Source organism: Sorex araneus, chromosome 7 (assembly GCF_027595985.1).
Source record: "Sorex araneus isolate mSorAra2 chromosome 7, mSorAra2.pri, whole genome shotgun sequence".
Taxonomy (NCBI): domain Eukaryota; kingdom Metazoa; phylum Chordata; class Mammalia; order Eulipotyphla; family Soricidae; genus Sorex; species Sorex araneus.
This window is the reverse complement of record NC_073308.1, coordinates 55,432,075-55,450,577: the sequence shown is the minus strand read 5'-3', so window position 1 is coordinate 55,450,577 and position 18,503 is coordinate 55,432,075. Positions and strand designations below refer to the sequence as shown.

The 18,503-nt window shown below is 34.2% G+C and overlaps 1 protein-coding gene across 3 annotated transcripts in view; it reads left to right on the top strand.

The window, feature by feature from the left end:
* GRIA2 (glutamate ionotropic receptor AMPA type subunit 2) overlaps window positions 1-18,503 on the top strand; it is a 133,066-nt gene that overhangs the window by 110,135 nt on the left and 4,428 nt on the right. For all 3 annotated transcript variants that reach the window (XM_055144562.1, XM_055144561.1, XM_004606154.2), the window contains exons 12-13: window positions 2,012-2,210; window positions 18,464-18,503. The exon at window positions 18,464-18,503 is cut by the window's right edge and continues 208 nt beyond it. In XM_055144562.1, the coding sequence (XP_055000537.1) occupies window positions 2,012-2,210; window positions 18,464-18,503 (239 nt within the window). The remainder of the gene's footprint in view (window positions 1-2,011; window positions 2,211-18,463) is intronic.

Genomic DNA, 18,503 nt, shown 5'->3' with positions numbered 1-18,503 from the left:
TCTTAACTACTTATTAGATGAATAATAATCATATATGAATAATAATAACACATGTTAATGCAGATGATGAGAGGTGAACATTTTGCTTAGAGAAACCTTTTTGTTTACCACGACAAAGCAAACCAAATTTTTCTTTATATACAAAATTTTCCAGGAACTTTCAATAGCATTAGTGACACTTTAAAAACACAAATAAATAATACATTGCTCAGGAATATTCTAATTTAATGATGGATATGTGCAGTGATTATTTTAGGTGAACATATAATTTAAATTTATTAGTACCTTAAATCTCATTAAATCTGGTTTAAGCACTTCGATAAAGAACAACTAATTCTTTCAGTTGTTTATTTTACAACTGGAAAAGAATGATCTATAAAATGATCTTCAAACATATTGTCAATTAACATGCAATGTATAGTATTAAAAGAAATTACTATGTAATTAGCTTTTGTTTTGAGGAATTTGAAGAATCAGGTATTGAAACCCTTCTTAAAAACAGGGGGGAGTACATTAAATAATTATGCTTTACATTGAATTGTATAAACAATGAACATCTTAAGAGTAGCTTTATATACATGAGTTTCCAAACTTAAATGTATATAATACCTTATTCAAAATACTGGTAAGCAGCATTTAACTTTTTCTAACCTTATTCATTTATTTAATGTTTTGCATTTCCTAGAGACCATGATGAGTACTTTTAATTTTATTTTTGTTTTTCTTTTATCTTTCTCTCTCTGTCTCGGTCTCTATTCCTCTCTCTCTCTCTCTCTCTCTCTCTCTCTCTCTCTCTCTCTCTCTCTCTCTCTCTCTCTCTCCCCCCCATCCCCTCTCTTTAATTTAGAAACAAATTTTTTTTTAAATCTAAAGTATTTGTTTTTACATTATATTCTAGCTTTTCTCTCAACTGATTAAATCATTTACTTTATAGATATTACCAATAATTTTATAGAAAGTCTATGGAAAATATTTGTCATGCCATAAAAGGATTTTTAGGCAATAAAATTATTATTTTTTGTGTTTTAAGTTTTTAGATATACAAACTTTTCAGTCTTTAGACTGAAAGTCTAATTGTTCGATATAACAAAATCACTAATAAAGAATTTTATCTTGTTTTTTAATTATTCAAATGTCTACATTGTATAGTTACACTGTTTTTTTAAAAAAATACTAAATATTTATGGGTCTGTGTGCATATTTATCTGCATATTATTTAAAGTAACTTACTGGGAATCAAGTTTATAAAAAGTATGGTTGCAATAAACTTTTGTTAGGAAGATGTTGTTTTGGATTATTTCAGAAATTTAAATCTTTCTCATTTGTTTTCTTTATTTTTTGTTAAGCAGAAGGCAAAGAAACAAGGCCATAGCAGTTCAAGCTCCAACACATCCTTTTTTTTAATCATTAAGAATTATAGTTTGTGTTACACCTTTGTAATGTTATTTTTTTCTTCTGCATCTTTTCTAAATATTTATATTTTTTTCACACAAACACACAAAAAAATCTAGTGAAATTATTCAGCTTCATTGACTTAACTAGGGAGGATATCTTCAGTGCTTAAGCTATATCTATGGTGCAAACAATGATTTAAATACTTAATTGTGTTTGTCAACATCTTTCTGAATTTTGTTGATGATTTTAGTTCTTCTGGTCAACTTATATTATCATTGGATAAAGTAGTTGTATACTGGATGAATTATTTGCTGCATATTTCTTGACGTTGTCTTCTTAATGGAATATTATGCCCTATATAAATGATTTATGAATTAAAACTTTGAAAGAGTCACAGATACCGGATCTTTTGGCTTCTGGGTATGTCATCAGTTATGGCTAATTGTACTCCATACCCAGAATGGTATAAAACTTCTGATTTATAAACTAGCAAATATGTCAAAATGTTTTGCGTTAAATATTCCCATAGAAGTCAATATTTGCATAGTACTGTTAACTTGTTTTTCTATTAGGTCATTCATTTCACTTTACAAATCCATTTCATACTTGTTATTAGATCCCTCTCTGGGCGCATTGTTGGAGGTGTATGGTGGTTCTTTACCCTGATCATAATCTCCTCCTACACGGCTAACTTAGCTGCCTTCCTGACTGTAGAGAGGATGGTGTCTCCCATCGAAAGTGCTGAGGATCTTTCTAAGCAAACAGAAATTGCTTATGGAACATTAGATTCTGGCTCGACTAAAGAGTTTTTCAGGGTAAGAGATATTACTTTATAATTTCTGAGTTTATTCTAAAATTTTAACTTTTATAAATTTTGCCCCCACGCCTGCTCTTATCCCCTCCTATGGTCTATAGAGAGGTAGGTATTTTTCAGTCTTCTCTTTTTCTGATACTTACTCTTCCTTTATTTTCCATTTTCCCTATCCCTCATTCCATATTCTCTGTTTTTGGATTCTTAGTTCCTCGGGAGAAAAATACGGTAAAGAATGTTCAGTTTAATTAAAATCAAGTGTCCCTTGGGAACAAAATTGAAGCAAAATATAATTTAAAAATGCTTATATTTGCTAAACAAAAGCAACCACTTTTAGATTTTTTAGATTTTAATTTATATATTTTTTAATTTTTTAATTGAGAGCCTGTGGTTTATATACTATTAATGCTTTCTCATGAACTTAATTCCAACATAACACCAATAAATAGTGTATCTACTCATTTTTTTATGTTATTTTATGTGAATATAATGATCTATCTTCCGGAGTTTACAGTTAAGACTCACACTACAAAAATTTTTTAGCTCTCTGTTAGAAAAAATTATATTTAGACATAAAGCTTATGACATTTTATAAAAACTAAGCAAAGCTGACAAAGGTATTCCAGTTTCCAAATTTTATAAATGGAGCCATATTTGTGTATTCTTTAAATACATAAACTGTGACCTTCAAATCTCCATTTATTGGGCAAGTCCAAGGATCTAATGCTGTCATAATTTATCTTCACTTTACTCTTTATGTAATAATTTATTCCATTAAAATACTTCAGAGGATCTGATTTACATAGACCTTTAGTGATATACATTCATTATGATAATCTGTGATAATATCTGCGCGTATCTGAGTTTAAGCCAGAATTTACTGCCTTAAATTATTCCAGAATTAAGATTAGGACCTTTATTGAATAATTGTTGAGTTGTAGATTTTAATTTTAAGACTTTTGCATACTATATTTTCCCTTGCATTTTCTTTGCCAAATTATTTCAGCTATGAAATTATTTGGATAGAATGAAAAAGTGTTGTGGCAGACCACAGCTGATACAGATAATAACTTGGATGTGAGTGGGCATCGCTTTCAATTAAGTGCCAAGATTTATGTGCAGAAGTAGAGTCCATTTACCAACAGACTCCACGACTTGAATGATATTCTAAGCAGGGGTGTTGCAAAACATTTATGGTACTAATGGCATCCTGAACATATTTGTATTATGTAGGCAATACAGCACAGAGCACTAGCTTGATCATTACAATAGATTTATTATATGACATGGTTCTTAATAGTATATCTGAATATGTGTTTATATTTGTTCCCAAATGCTGTATTCTAATTAATGTACTTTATTAAAATTCTTCGTTCTGAAAGTAAATGTGCTTTATAAGATTTGCAGGAAACTGTTATGTAAGGTTTACTTAATATTATTTCTCATTTAAAAAATAATTTTAATGGATTCTAGATACTCTCTTCCAGGTAAGTTTGTGGCTGTTGAGTGTTCTTTTTATGTTACTGGATGATAGTATCAACCTATGGTACATTCACATCCAAGAGCTTTTTCAATTACCTTTATTCAGTCACTTATAGAAACATATGTCTTAATCACCAAGATGCCAAGAATTCATGGTCAGTCTATTTGAATTCACTATTAGACAAAGTGAGAGGGCTACATCATACATGGTAAAACATGCTGCCACTTTTTGTGTTCCAGTGCATGGAGATGTGAAAATAATAATTTGCATACTGATGTGATAATATGTAACATATCCTATACTATACACATAGTATTGCCTGTCTAAGGTTACAAGCTTACTTTCCTTGGAGACCTGTAAATTTCTGAGTAGAGTTCCCCAAAGCCATCTCATTCTCTGTCACTTTGACCCTCACAGTGTTTCTGTCTGATAGCCTGGGTAATGAGTTTTGTCTGCATGCTACGCATTGTTACACTGAAGTTTGGATAAGTGCAGGCATTTGAGTAAACTCAAGCTTTGCAATGTGCTGAATCCTTTTACTCCTAAATGGTATTTTTGGTTCACAGAACAAGGTGTCTGGCTTTTATTCACTGTTTCATGTTCTTGTTGTTGTTCACATCCATGTTTGCTTGTATAATATTAGAGCTTTAGTAATAGCAGAAATTCAGGCCTGATTTCTATTATTCTCAATATGCCTTGAAAATAAGGGGTCAATAAATAGATAAAAACTGCAGTGCATGTGGCTTTTTAATAAGCTTCTCCTTAGAGGGAGACAGAAGGGTCTGGACTAAAAGGTCATTAAAATCCTTACAACTTATTCTGTTTCCATCAGTGATGAGAAGCAATTTAAAGATACATAGGTGCCATCCAAGTAAATTAGAATGAACCCAGTTAATTCTAGCATTGAAGTATATGACATGGTTACAGCTTGGGCTATTACGTCAAGTATGTGTTTCACAAAATGGATATTTTTAAGATCCTGCTATATTATCAATCATTTTGATTATTTTTGCTAGAAATATTTACATTTGGTGTTTGGGTACCATGATCATGCTTTTGAGGGCGTTATTTTCACTTCTCCCTCCCCAAGATGTTTTCTGGGATTCTGTGGCTTTCTAACTGTCGAACCAAGTCCTATTCCCTCTCCCATACAATTCTTGGCATGACAGCACTTCCCAAACAGTTAATTCCGCCCACCCTTTGGGGGCACTGCAATCATCCAGTGAGGTCATAGCTTCAGGTGCAGTTGTTGCAGGAGGGAATAGAGGACGGTGACTTGCAGTGACTCATTGCTTCCTTTTAAAAGCTAGATTTTCGGGGGTAAGCTGAGGGATTTTTTTTTTCCTAAAAAGGGGTAGAAGATCACGAAAACATTCATTTGAGCTTCTGCAATAGTATGTAGACTTAGAACCACAGATTCTTTATTGAAAAAAAGTGTATCTCTGAATAAGGGTCATTTAAAAATCCTTTGAGAAGGTGACGTTTATATTTGTAGTTTGTGAGAGCAAAACTGTCATTAACTCCGAGTAACATTTTTCTGCACAAATTCTTGAGTATGTATTGGTTAACATAGTCTAGTTGACTATCTAGACTTCTGGCAAGAGGTGTCATTCCTAGTGTTTGTATATTCGCCATACATAGTGGTTCTTCGTGACCCACTAGCTCTGGGAACAATAGGAGTGGCTATAAGGAGAATTTCGACCCCAGTGATGGGGTTGTGAATATGGCTTAGTGGGAAAGCAACTTGCCTTGCTATTGTGAGACCCTGGGCAGGGGCTGGGGGTGGGGGAGGGAGGCACAGACAACCCAGGACTGGATAAAAGCTAGTGGAATTAATATGTTTTCTAGTCGACCAGAAAAAAAAAAGTTTAGGAATGGAGTGGGCTGTAACTGAACTAAAGACACTTCTTGTACCCTTTATTCTCTGGCCATCTGTCATGCTTACATTCGGATCCCAAACAGTTATCACATGAGGAAGAAAAAAACTTTACCATTGGTTAATATTTTTTGAGTCATTCTTGGTTCATAGATGTCAAATAAGTTTTGGGGCTACGATGTTATCACATCTAACCCACCTCCAAAGTACAAATAGCCCTCTACCAGGGTTGATAGGGTCCTTTCCAAACCCCACTTTTGTGATCCCAATTTTTCTCCTTAGAGTCTGATTTCATTTGACAATGCTAGCTCCCCTGTTTTCATTATAAACCACATGTGAGTGAGATGATTCATTTCTTGTGTTTTTCTTCTTATTAATTTTGCTTAATATAATACCTTTTAGTCCCATCCTTGTTGGAAGCAAGCTGAGAAGTGCACCTTTTCTCACAGGTGTGGAAAGATTGTGTGTATGATATATACCACAATTTCATTATCTATTTATGTGTTGTTAATGAGGGTTATTACTAATATTTAAAGTTTGAACAGTTATTGTATAGTTCCTAATGTGCCTTCATTGAATTTTAAAGTGGATTTTCATATATTTTAGAGTGATCAATTTTCTATCAATATTGCACTAATGGCTCTGTTTAAATGTAAAATGTTTTGTCTTATATTTCAGGTAAATCATTTAATTATAAAATATTTTATGTCACTGTTGCATTAGTGAAGTCAGTATATTAGTTTTAGAATTCCAGTTGAGCCTACATTGTTTCAAACATGACATCCCTATAGTTATTCTGTGATAATCAGTAAATAAAAAAAATGAAATATCAACCATACTGTTGAAAACTAACATCATATATTTCATAGAGATTTTTAACTGTATAAATTACAAATAGTACAACAGCTTCTTGCACTAGTTTAAGAATTAGTTTTCCTTTTCTACATGTTATAAGATCATATATGTGATTCACTATATAATAAATAAATAACTTATAAGATTACCCTTATTAGATACACTTCTTAAAAAATATCTAATAAAAACATTAGATTACCCTTTTTAGGTAAATAATTTATTCCCTTGTATAAGATTGTGCCTATATTTGGAGAATATATTGCCTATATTTGGTAGTAAATATTGTAGCTATAAAGAAGTATGATTTTAAAAAAGAAAGATCAGGAATCTTATTTTTTTATGTTTCTTGCTTTTTTTTTTATAGAATCCACCAATTGCTTTTAAAAAAATGATAAAATCTGATTTATTTTAGAACTGGTGACAGCTTCTAATTATAATGCCACTGTAGCAAACTATAATTAAGAAAAAATTGGCTTGCAATTATTATTCACTATTTTGGACCCTCATCTTTGGATAATTTATAAAAGCATAAATATTAAACTGGATGAATTTGAGTAGAAATTGACTCCGTAGCACCTATGTATGTTATGTTTTCATAGAAAATTAGATTTTAGTTAAAAAAAGAAGTTGAATTAAACCTATCATTGGTCTGTCCATCTGTGAAAAAAAATTACTAATTTTCAGAGAGGAAGTACTTCTGATACCTATCATAAATCTGTCACATCATATTTTGTTTATTTCCTTTGGTTCTCTTCTCTCCAAGAAAAGGAACAATGTGTATCTTCTGAAGAAGAGTTCTATTTGAGTTATGCTGACATTTAAAGAAATGACCCTAAGACATTATCAAAATTAATATATTTCCTTTCTCATATGATGAAAGTTAATCATTCTGTTCTCCCAGAACAATGTAATCTAACAATCCATAAAACAATACTGTTGATAACTACCATCATAGATTTTTCATAAAATTTTTTAATTGTATAAAATAGAGATATACAATACAGAAGTTTCTTGTACTACTTTAAGAATTAGTTTCCCTTTCTATATATATTGAAGATATCTATATATCTACTATATTGTAAGATCATATATATGATTTATTATATAATAACGACAATGGGCAAATAACTATAATAATTTAGATTACCCTTTTTAGATCAACAACTTCTTTCCTTGTATAGATGTGCATATTTATAATTTTCATTTAAAATATTGATTGGGCTCACATCTCCTTTCTGGGGTCACCTACATCTCAGCTTGGGATGCTTTTAGCCCTTGAGAGAAGTCTGTGTTCTCCCTTGAATACAGTACTTTTTTTCTTCTTGTGTGTCCTTCCTCATATGACCTATGTGAAACTGTTTTATTAAAAAATTAAAAATTGATTGCAATGCTGTTAAAATGGTTGAGCCATTATAATAGTCTGTTTTGAGTTGTGTAAAGTGAATTTTCATTGAAGGTATATTTTGTTCCCTTTTTGGCTTTTCTTTAGAAATAATAGGGCTTAACTTTTTCCTTGATATTTAGTAGAGTGGATTTTTAATTGATTTCATCATTTATGGCATAACTAATGGGATTTCTGCCACTTTCCCACATATTACTTATTTTGATGCAGGTCTAATTATGCTTAAATTAGATTAATGCTCTAATTATAGTCTTGTATTTGTAAATATCTGCAATACAGAGTTTCAACTTTATATATATGAGTATACACATTTGTATCATTCAAATAATTTGGAGTTAGTGTGGGTAAACCATATATTTCTTGATTACTAATAGCAAAACAGTTGTTAGTATAAAAATAGGCCCTTGCTAGATGTGAACGAATTCGTGCATAGCACTGTGTGACTAAGATATAAGCCTGTGATGATATAGTTAGTCAAATCCGTTACAGATCTTTCTCTTTAGATTTTTGGGGAGCTTGATTAATGCATAACAATCTGCCTTGCCAACAGTTATGCATTTGCAAATCTTCCCAAAATGATCCAGGACAAATTGAAATCATTTCTTCTCTACTTGACACTTTTTCTAACTTTGACATTTAATTTTTTCCCATCATTCCACAAAACATCTGAAAACAGTATTATATTCTTAAAGAATTTAAGTGCAGATTTAGCCTAAGCAGTATGGAGAAAACTTGTGTTCCATAATTTTAACTAAATAAAGCTGTTTTAACAGTGTAGAAAAGGTCAGAATTTTAGAAAACTGTTGTCAATGTTTTACTTAAAAGTCACCAATAACTTTAAAGACCTTGTATATTTAAAGATCTTGCATAAAATCCCTTAATTTGAAAGAGAGTATATTTCACTCAATAGTCCCCAAGCTTATAAGAATGTCAAAAATTATATGAGAAATCATCTTAAATAGCATTTCTTCTGATGAAAGTGCTATAGCAGGGGAGAAAGCAAGGGGTGTGTCTGTTTTGTTGAATGGATGTGATTATGCAAATTGGGAGCTTCTCCTAGTGGAAATATCTGATTTTGATCATTATCCTATTTCCATATGTATGCTAAGCAGATGTCAATAATTTCATTGAGGCACCGACCTTGTGTTTTACTTTGTTTTTTGGGTTGTTGTGATTAGTACTGTCTTTGCTTTTTGGGGAGCCTCCCAAGCAGAACTGGGGATGTGTGAGATCACTCCTAGCAATTCTCTGACAACAGGGCGTGTAAATAAAGGGTCCAGGCACCCTGACTATTCTCAGGGCCCTCTAGAGCTATATGCAGTAATGTTCCGGAAACCATGTGGTACAGCAGATTGAACTGATTTTGGATGCATGAAAGGCATTTTATCACACTTTATTTAACCACCATGGTTTACAAAGTCATTCATGATCATTTGCTACAGGCATTTAATATTCCAACACCAGTCCCACCACCACTGTCACCTTCCCTCCATCTTTGTCTCAATTTTCCCAGCCACTCCTCAAACCTGCCCCCAAAGAAGGCCCAGGATAATTTATTTTAGATGTTTTGTTATCACTAAATGGCTAAACAAAATGATAGATAAAATGTTTCCGTAGAAGAAAGCTTGTGAAAATTGCTGCATTTCACCATGGGGTATTGTCTGGGGGGTTCCCTAAGCTGTCACTGTAAGTTAAGCCTTCTGTGTTGATGTTTTTGTGAGTCAAGATTGGTTGGCTTCTACATTACATCCCATCCAATCTGGTGTGCTACTGCTGGGATGTCAGTATTATAGGGTTTGGTAATGTCATTCCTGAAAATCCAGAATATTTAACTAGGAAATCTGGTCAGAGTCATGACGTCAGCTTTGGGGCATGAGAGCGGCTGCCGGGGCGTTGGTAGGGCAGGAGATTTGCCCACCCTCCTCACAAGATCGACCCCAAAATCTCAGCATGAACTGGGTACCTGCAAAACTTTTCCAGCTAGTTCATCTCTCTCGAGATTTATTTATGAGTCTGAAACAAGGCCCAAAGATGAGCTTGTACAGCGTTGGTGGTGGGACGTGGGTGTCTATACTCTTTCTAGCCTCAGTATCATCCTTGCAAGACAAAAGGCAAATGAGGGCTCTCATTATCCAGTGTATGGATAATTTAACTCTAATTAAAATGACAGGAGGATTTCTATTATTGTCAACAACATTAAAGAAAACATGCTGCTTTTCACACTGCTATTCGATCATCAGAATAATCGTTCAAAGAAAAAGATTAAAAACAATTTGGCATCATTTTCTTATATTAAAAATCTACAATTGCTTTTTAGGTACCACAAATATGAAAATTGACATAAAGACATATAGGCACAGTCAATAAAAAGTGTTTCATTTGTGTGTGTGTTTAAGTATAAGAATCATTTTTTTATGTATCTATTAAATGTTTTACATTAGTTGCCATGATATTAAGCATATATACTATAGACACAAACTCTACAGTTCTAAAACTCTGTAGAGAAGAGAGGTAGATTTGTGCAATGTTATTTAAGCTCTAAACTAGCTGTAAATAATATTGTTGGAAAATTCTATAATTAGACATTTATTATTTGGAAAAAAACTTGATATTAAATAATTTTATAAGTGAGTGATCATTTCCAGTAGTTAGAAGATTTTAAAAAGTCAATCAAGTCTATTTGAAAAAATATAACAGTACCAAGTTTTTTCAGAGTCCTCCATGATATTTAAACTTGTATTTAAAGGAACAAAGAAATTGTCAAAGGAATGATGCCAGCAAGGCAGTAGAAAAGGAACTCTAAACCCTCCTTTTCCCTTCGGAGATACCATCTTTAAGACATACGCAATGCCAACATTCCCTCTGAGAAATCCAGAAATTTGTTAAGAGGCTACTGTACACATGCGAGTGTGCAAACAGACTTGTCATACCAATAAGGGAAACTTAGAACACCTCCCCCTACCCCACCCAATGCCTCCCACCGCCAACACACCACGCATCAATCACCATTTCACCACCACACAGAGAGCAGAACATAGCAGAACTATAAAACACCCACTCTTCATTTTCTTTTTAGCTGGAGACACAGAAGACGAGCCTAAACTGAATGTTCACATTTTGACTTCGCAGTGGAACTAGTTTCCTCTTTTTTTTTTTTCTTCTAAACACCATGGATGGGCGTCGGAAAGAACAAAGATAGCAACCACGCTCTTTGCCATGACTTCCTCCACTCCTGCTCAGTGTGGGAGGAAAAATGAAACACACAAAACAAAAGGCCAACCTCGGGCTTGCAGCGGAAGAACAATTTAGGGCTTAAATCTAATGCTTTGGCTTTGAGGGGTCGGGATCTACCCAAGGAACTTGTTTTTGTCTTTTCTGCTCAGAGCACTGAGGGGGCATGGCATATGCAGCACGCAGGGTGCCTAGGGCTGGGGAGAACAAAGCAGAACTGAAGAGCTTGCTGCTGGTCTGCAGACAGAATCCAGTCCGGCAAGGCAGCTTTTGTTGGGACAAAAATGAGCACAGGTGCATTCAACATCCTCGAACTGTGCTGGGCTTAGCTTAGGCAGGGACCTAACAGACTGGCCTCTGCTTGTCTGACATGAAGTGCTAATGGGTCCAAATATATATTCCAGAAGACCAAGGGTCACTTAGAATAGGAGAACCAGTATCTTATGTCACTTGCAGAAAACCTGAAGTTGTAGAGAGACACTAAGTGAGCTATATATTGCAAACCTGTGGGGTGAAAGAATGGATACTTTGCACATCAGTTCAAATTAGATGCCGAGAGGAAAAGGACTGCAAGAAGTCTTTGATCTGTAATTGGGCTGATTCTCGAGGAAATTATCTTCATGATGTTAGTCTAGAAGGAATGAGAGACGTGGCTATTTGAGTGGTTTTGTTTATTTGTTTTGGTGGGGCATCCCTGGGATACTCAGAGGGACTGGGTGCCACTCCCAGCATCTTGACCACTGAAGCAGATGGTTCAATGAGGGGGCATGTGTGGTGCCTTTTGGGGACCTCAGGGTATAGTATGTTGCCCAGGAGCTGGGTAACTTGTCCTGACCACACTCTAATTTATCATTTCTTACCCAAGGTAGCACTCCTCTCCTTATCAAATGGTGTAGCATATTCCATTCTGAAATTTTTAATTTCCATCATACTTGCTGAAAGTATCATTGTCCACCATTTAACTTTAAGTTACAGTTCCTCTTGTCTTAAGTGTCCTCAGTATCAACAATAGCAATAGTCTGCATCTTAAAGATATTTGCATTTGTTTCAGAGCAGTATTTTGATCTGAAGGTAGATGAAAGTTAAAGTTGTAATGATTCCTAAAATATAAACTTTACATCAAGTCAAATTGGTGCATTAGATAGAAAAACTCTTCTTTAACTCTTTTTCTTTTACAATTTTTATACATTTTATTTTCATAAAGTAGTTCACGATGGTTCATTGCAGATAATAGTCAAACACCAATTTCACCACCGAGCACCTTCCCACCACAATAAGAGGGAAGGGTTGAAGGTTGTTGTATTTCATTGTGGAGCCATTTAGGCCCATATATAAGAGAATGCAAGCAAGTATGTTAAAACCAAACAAATGTGTGATACTTGTGGTACGTAAGTGGTCTAGAGTATAAGAGATCGCACAGCCCTGAATGTGGCTGCATGCTCCAGGAAATTCTGCATTGATATTTTCCGGGAGCTTTAGTTTATAGTCTCTGGATCTTGGCCATTGATGAGATTACATGGCGTGAGGGTGGAGGAGAGGGGCAGGGTTGGCAGTTTGTTGTGGGTGTGACTGCTGGGCTACTGGAAAACTGGGGAGCTCGGGGGAGGAGGCCCAGTCCCGATCCAAGCAGACTTAAAGATCTCAGTCACAGGTCCCGCATGCCTGGGTTTTTCTGCCAGTTCCCACCTCGGTGAAGCTTGTCCAAGTGTGTGGAGAATGGCCTTGAGCATGGCAGTGGTTGGGTTCTGGAGGTTTTAGGCTGCCAGGTTCTGCTTGGGGTGGGGAGGGAAACTCAACTCACCCCCCCTTCGAGTTGCCCCAATGAAGATAGCTGGTGTGGTATCAGGACATTCTGCCTGTTCTCTAACTCTTCATTTTTATTTACCATCGCATCCATTCTCTTCCTTCAGTGACCAGAACTAATTAGGATTACCTATGATGGCAGTATACAATTTATTTTTATTTATGTGAAGTGGTAATAAAATATGTTAATGTTCATGCTTTTGGCGTACAAAGTTTCTGATCTTTCACCACCACCAAATTGTCAAATATGTGTTTATTCAAAAAATCAGTCAGGATTATCTATTTTCCTTCTACTGTGCTAAAACATGCTAAAGTTTAGGTCTTGCTTAGGAGTGATCATCATCGCCCCTGACTCTCAACTTCAAAGTCCACAAAAAGAGACTAAATTATACAAATCTATCAGTAATCAAATTAGACTTGTCTGACAACTGTTTAAATTTCATTACTTTTGGTGTAGGATAAACTCTCTCCTTTACATGAATTGTCAGAATTTTTTTTTCACTGCCTTGTCAGAGTGCTCATTAGATTTTTTTTTTCAGGTAACATGATTTACAGTAGCTATATATTGTATTTTGGGGCTTGGAGTAACAGCTGTTCTCAGGGATCACTCCTGATGGAGTCCATATGAAGTTCTGGGGATTAAACCTGTGTTTTTTGCATGCCAGGCATGAGCCTCATTTGATGTGCTATCTTTTAAACCCTCTTTTCTTTTTTGCTTGAGTCTAATTCATGCTCTCCTACTTCACCAACTCATCACCCCTATCTTAAGGTTCCTTTTTCCTACCCCACATTTGCCACCACAATCTGCTTTTCTGTTGAAATAAGTGTCTCAGGATTTATTTCTATTAGGGGTTACCAAATCCCTTGCTTTGTTTCCTTATAGTCCATCTATGAGAGAGATCATTTCATAATTGTCTTTTTCCTTCAGTCTTACTATTTCACTTCACTTAACATGTTACCATCAAATCACAGCAAATTTTTGCCTGATTTCCTATTTTCTCATATTTAGTAGCATTCCACATTCCATGACTTCATTATCCACTCATCAGATGTTGGCCACTGGGGTTATTTTCTTTCCTGGGCTATTGTGAATGATGCTTCAGTGAATATAGTTATGCTTATATCCTTAGGGATTAATGATTCAGTGTTCTTGGGGTAGATGCCCAAGAGGGAATTTCTGGGTCATACTGCAGTTCTAATTTTCTGAGGAATTTTCACACCATTTTTCAAAAGGTTCCCCCAGACATCAGTCCCACCAATGGGGCTGAAGTTTGCTTTTTTTTGGTTATTATTAACCACATCCTCACCAACCTGAATATTTCCATTCATTTTGATACAGGCGCCTCCTTAATGATGCGAGATGACATCTCATTGCTCTTTTGATTGTAGTTTTCCTGATCATCAGTGGTGATCAATTCATGACTTCTTTTTTTATATGTCTTTTGGCCATCTTTATGTTATTTTCAAAGAAATGCCTACCTTTGTTGACTATATGGTATTTATAAAATTATATGGAATATGTTTTGGTTTGTTTTCTTTTCTTTTTCTTTCTTTTTTTGCTTTTCGGGTCATACCCGGTGATGCACAGGGGTTACTCCTGGATATTCACTCAGAAATTACTCCTGGCAGTACTCAGGGGACCAAATGGGATGCTGGGAATTGAACCCTGGTCAGCCCCGTGCAAGGCAAACGCCCTACCCACTGTGCTATCGATCCAGCCCCTCTTCTTAGTCTTATATAAATATATTTAAACCTACATATCATAACAAAAACAACTACAGTTAACATGGAGGCTCAAATGAGCAATGCTTTATATATTGTTCATTTCTTTTGTTCCTGTACTCAAATCTGTAATTAAAATTATTAAAAGGAGATAGCTATTAACCCATTTCAGTGACTTTGTTAAAAAAGCAAATGGCAAATTGATGACTAGAAAATGAATGAACCCTTTGATGGAAAAAATTGTTTATCTCTCAAGTCAATGTTAAGATTTTACATTTTTGTTTGTTTGTTTGGCTTTGGTTTTGAGTCACATCCAGCAATGCTCACGGGTTACTCCTGGGTCTGCACTCAGGTAATATTCAGGGCATTTCTTGGAGAACTGTATGGGATGCTGGGGATCAAACCCCAGTCAGATGTGCATGGCAAGCACCTTACTTGTTGTATTATTTCTCTAGCCCCTGAACATTTTTTTGACCTACGAAAAATGTACCTATGAAAAATCTGACATGCAGAAAATTTATATTGTATTAGCTAAGAATGCATATGCTCTTGGATAATTTATAGATTTTATTAACCAAAATTTACATAATTAAAATGTTCTTAGTTAAAAAGAACGTTTCATATTATTAAGTACATGAAGACTAATTATAAAATGTAGATGATTTCACTTAACAAAAGTTACATGTTCAGGTTAAACTTTAAAACTTGTTTGTTTCATGCTATGTGAAATGAATGAGAAAGAAAGGGACAGATATAGAAGGACTGCACTCATTTGTGGAGTACAAAATAACATAACACAAGACTGACACCCAAGGACAATAGATAGAAGGGTCAGGAAGACTGCTCCATAGTTGGAAGCCTGCCTCACAAGCGGGTGGGGAGAGGACAGCAGGAATAGAGAATGATGGTTGGAGGAATCAGTCAGGATGGGAGACAAAGCATGATGACCTCTCAGTATCTGCATTGCAAACCATAATGCCCAAAAGTAGAGAGAGAGTATGGGGAATATTGTCTGCCATGGAGGCAGTGGGAGGGTGGGAAAGGTGGGGGTATACTGAGTATATTGGTGGTAGGGAATGTGCACTGGTGGAGGGATGAGTGTTTGATCATTGTGTGATTGTAACTCAGACAAGAAAGCTTGTAACTATATCTCATGGCGAATCAATAAAATAAAAAAAAACTTATTTGTTTATCAAATAATACAAAACATTAATTGAGTGGTCCAGTCAAAACCGTACACCTGTGAGACTTGTTTTCTAGATTTCATTATATAATCTTTCATACCATGGAGAAGTAATCTATTTGTGTACTGAGAAATAGCATTAAGACAACTGAAAGTTTTAAAACATCATCAAGAAATTTATCATTAATAATTTATTTTGTGTATAATTTGGGTTACTCAAATGTTCCCTAAAATACCTGGTCTTAATTTATTTACGTAAATTTTGGACCACACCTAGTGGTTCTCGGGACTTACTCCCGCTCTGCACTTGAGGATCACTACTGGCCATGTTCAGGCAACTATACGGGATATTGAGGATTGAATGTGGGTTGGCAGCATGCAAGATAAGAGAGCAGCCCATGATACTAATTATCAAGACTCTAAACTATCAGTTATATTATTAAAAATTATTTTATTAAGTTATACTAAAGTAACTTATTAAAAGTAAGTTACCTTAATTTTAGTTTGTATTTCTCATTTTATTTCAATGCTATGTTTACTTTCCCTAGAGTTTTTTTCATATTTATTAAGCATTCAAAATAATATTTACTGTCCCAATATTAATATTTTAAGCTTGGGATAATTAACATGTGTAGAGTGGGTGATTTGGTAAATGCATATTTCATTTTGAACTTTTTCCCCATCTATTATTTTGCTCCAAAACATGTTTATATCACCTGTCTTGTGGAAATTCACATTACAAAAGGCATCTTTAACATTAGTAATGTTCATTTTATCTATCAGACTCATATATTATGAAATCTCAATTTGATAGTGAATACAAGAATAGAATATAGGAAAAAAACTACATAAACATCTTTTCAGTAAAGATTCAGATAAAGATAGTCTTATTCTAAATAAATTTCCAACATATTCAATTAGCATGCATAAATTATGAGCTTAGGTTTTATGAGACATTGTGCTAGGAACCAAGCATCATAAAGTTAAAATTTCCCTACGTGGGTTTTGGATAGAGCTTTCAAACTCACAGATATATGTTCCCGTTATGTCCATATGTTCCCTAGGAGGGAACATATCCATAGTAAGTATATTTATCTATGGTAAGGATTTTTAAATTTGTAATGTCAAAAGGAGCATGACTTATAAGTGCAAATAAGTTAGCATTATTAGATTATATTACATTTTCTACTAATATATGGACTTTTACCAATCAGAATGAAGGTATTATTTGAGGAGAGTCTGCTGGTCTTCTCACATTAGGTCCATGGACTTATTTCAATACATCAGTCTCTTCTCCAGTGGAAACAGTGAAGAAACACACCCTATGTTAAGCAGTTGTCCGTTATGTAAAATATAAACTATAGCAATTAAAAAACACACCGAAGTTGACTTACTTTTAGCCCTGGATTTCAGCAAAATAGAGCATAATTAGATATACAGATGAGATAGATAGATAGATAGATAGATAGATAGATAGATAGATAGATAGATAGATAGATAGATAGATAGATAGATAGATGAATAGATAGATAGATAGATTGATAGATAGATAGATGAATAGATAGATAGATTGATAGATAGATAGATGAATAGATAGATAGATAGATAGATTGATAGATTAGAGTTACATTATTTGCTAAAGTAGCATTCTAAATCAATTAGGAACAACAGTGTTTCTCCTTATAATGAATAGATTTATCTTGCTTTTTCCAAGATAGAGGTTACATTTTTTCTTTAATTCCTTAGACTAGGAAGCAAAGGAACAAAACGTTCCAGAGCCTCATAAATATCAAAAGAAAAGAAATGAAAGACTTTCAAGCTTCCATTGTAAACTTCTTTATAACAAAATAGGTTATTCAGAGTGAACTTCCAAAGAGGAACAAAAGTAACTTGAGAGAACTGTGAATATAAAATGCATATTCAAAAGTATGACTTGCCAACTTGTTGCTCAGCAGTATTTTGTTCATTCTGAACCAAATATGAAATGATTTTGATGTATATGCTTGATTTGATTTATTTATTTCTGAACATTAAACATGTCTTCAATTCTATTATAATTACCCCACTATCATACCTTTCACTTATGAGTATCTTGTCTTCTTCAGTTTATATGGAAATAACATTATTTTAGTATTTCAAAATAAAGTTCACAATAAAAAGTTTTTAATTAAAAGAAAGTTTCATCGCCCAAATGATATTTATTTGAAGAATCAAAATTGTTCTAGAAGCATTTGAGTATCTCATAGAGGCTTCCAGAATTCGTGGCATTATTCCGTAGATAATGCTGTGTGTGACATTAGTTATCTCCCTACTTAACATTTTTTACTAACATTTCATAAACTCCTGAGACTATCTAGGAATAAATTGTTTAGAACTTTAAAAGTGAAGTTATACTTTAATTTGTCCTTGTATCATTTGTAGATGTATTTTCCCACTTTCGTTTTTAAAGTATCACTGCTCTTTCACATTGCTCCAGTTTATGTAATATACTGTGTATAGCTAAACATTCCATTAACGTTGGGTTTTCCTTATAATTATCAAGCAAATCTGATAGACTGGTAGGCTATGAGGAATGAGATATTAAAAAGATGGAGCTCTGCTCAAATTCTCTTTACTGTCTAGATGTGTTTTTTAAATTCCTGCCTTCCTACAACTTGACAGGGCTCTCTCTTAACCCTGCCTGGTGCCTTGCTTTTCTGCAGAGATCTAAAATTGCTGTGTTTGATAAAATGTGGACGTACA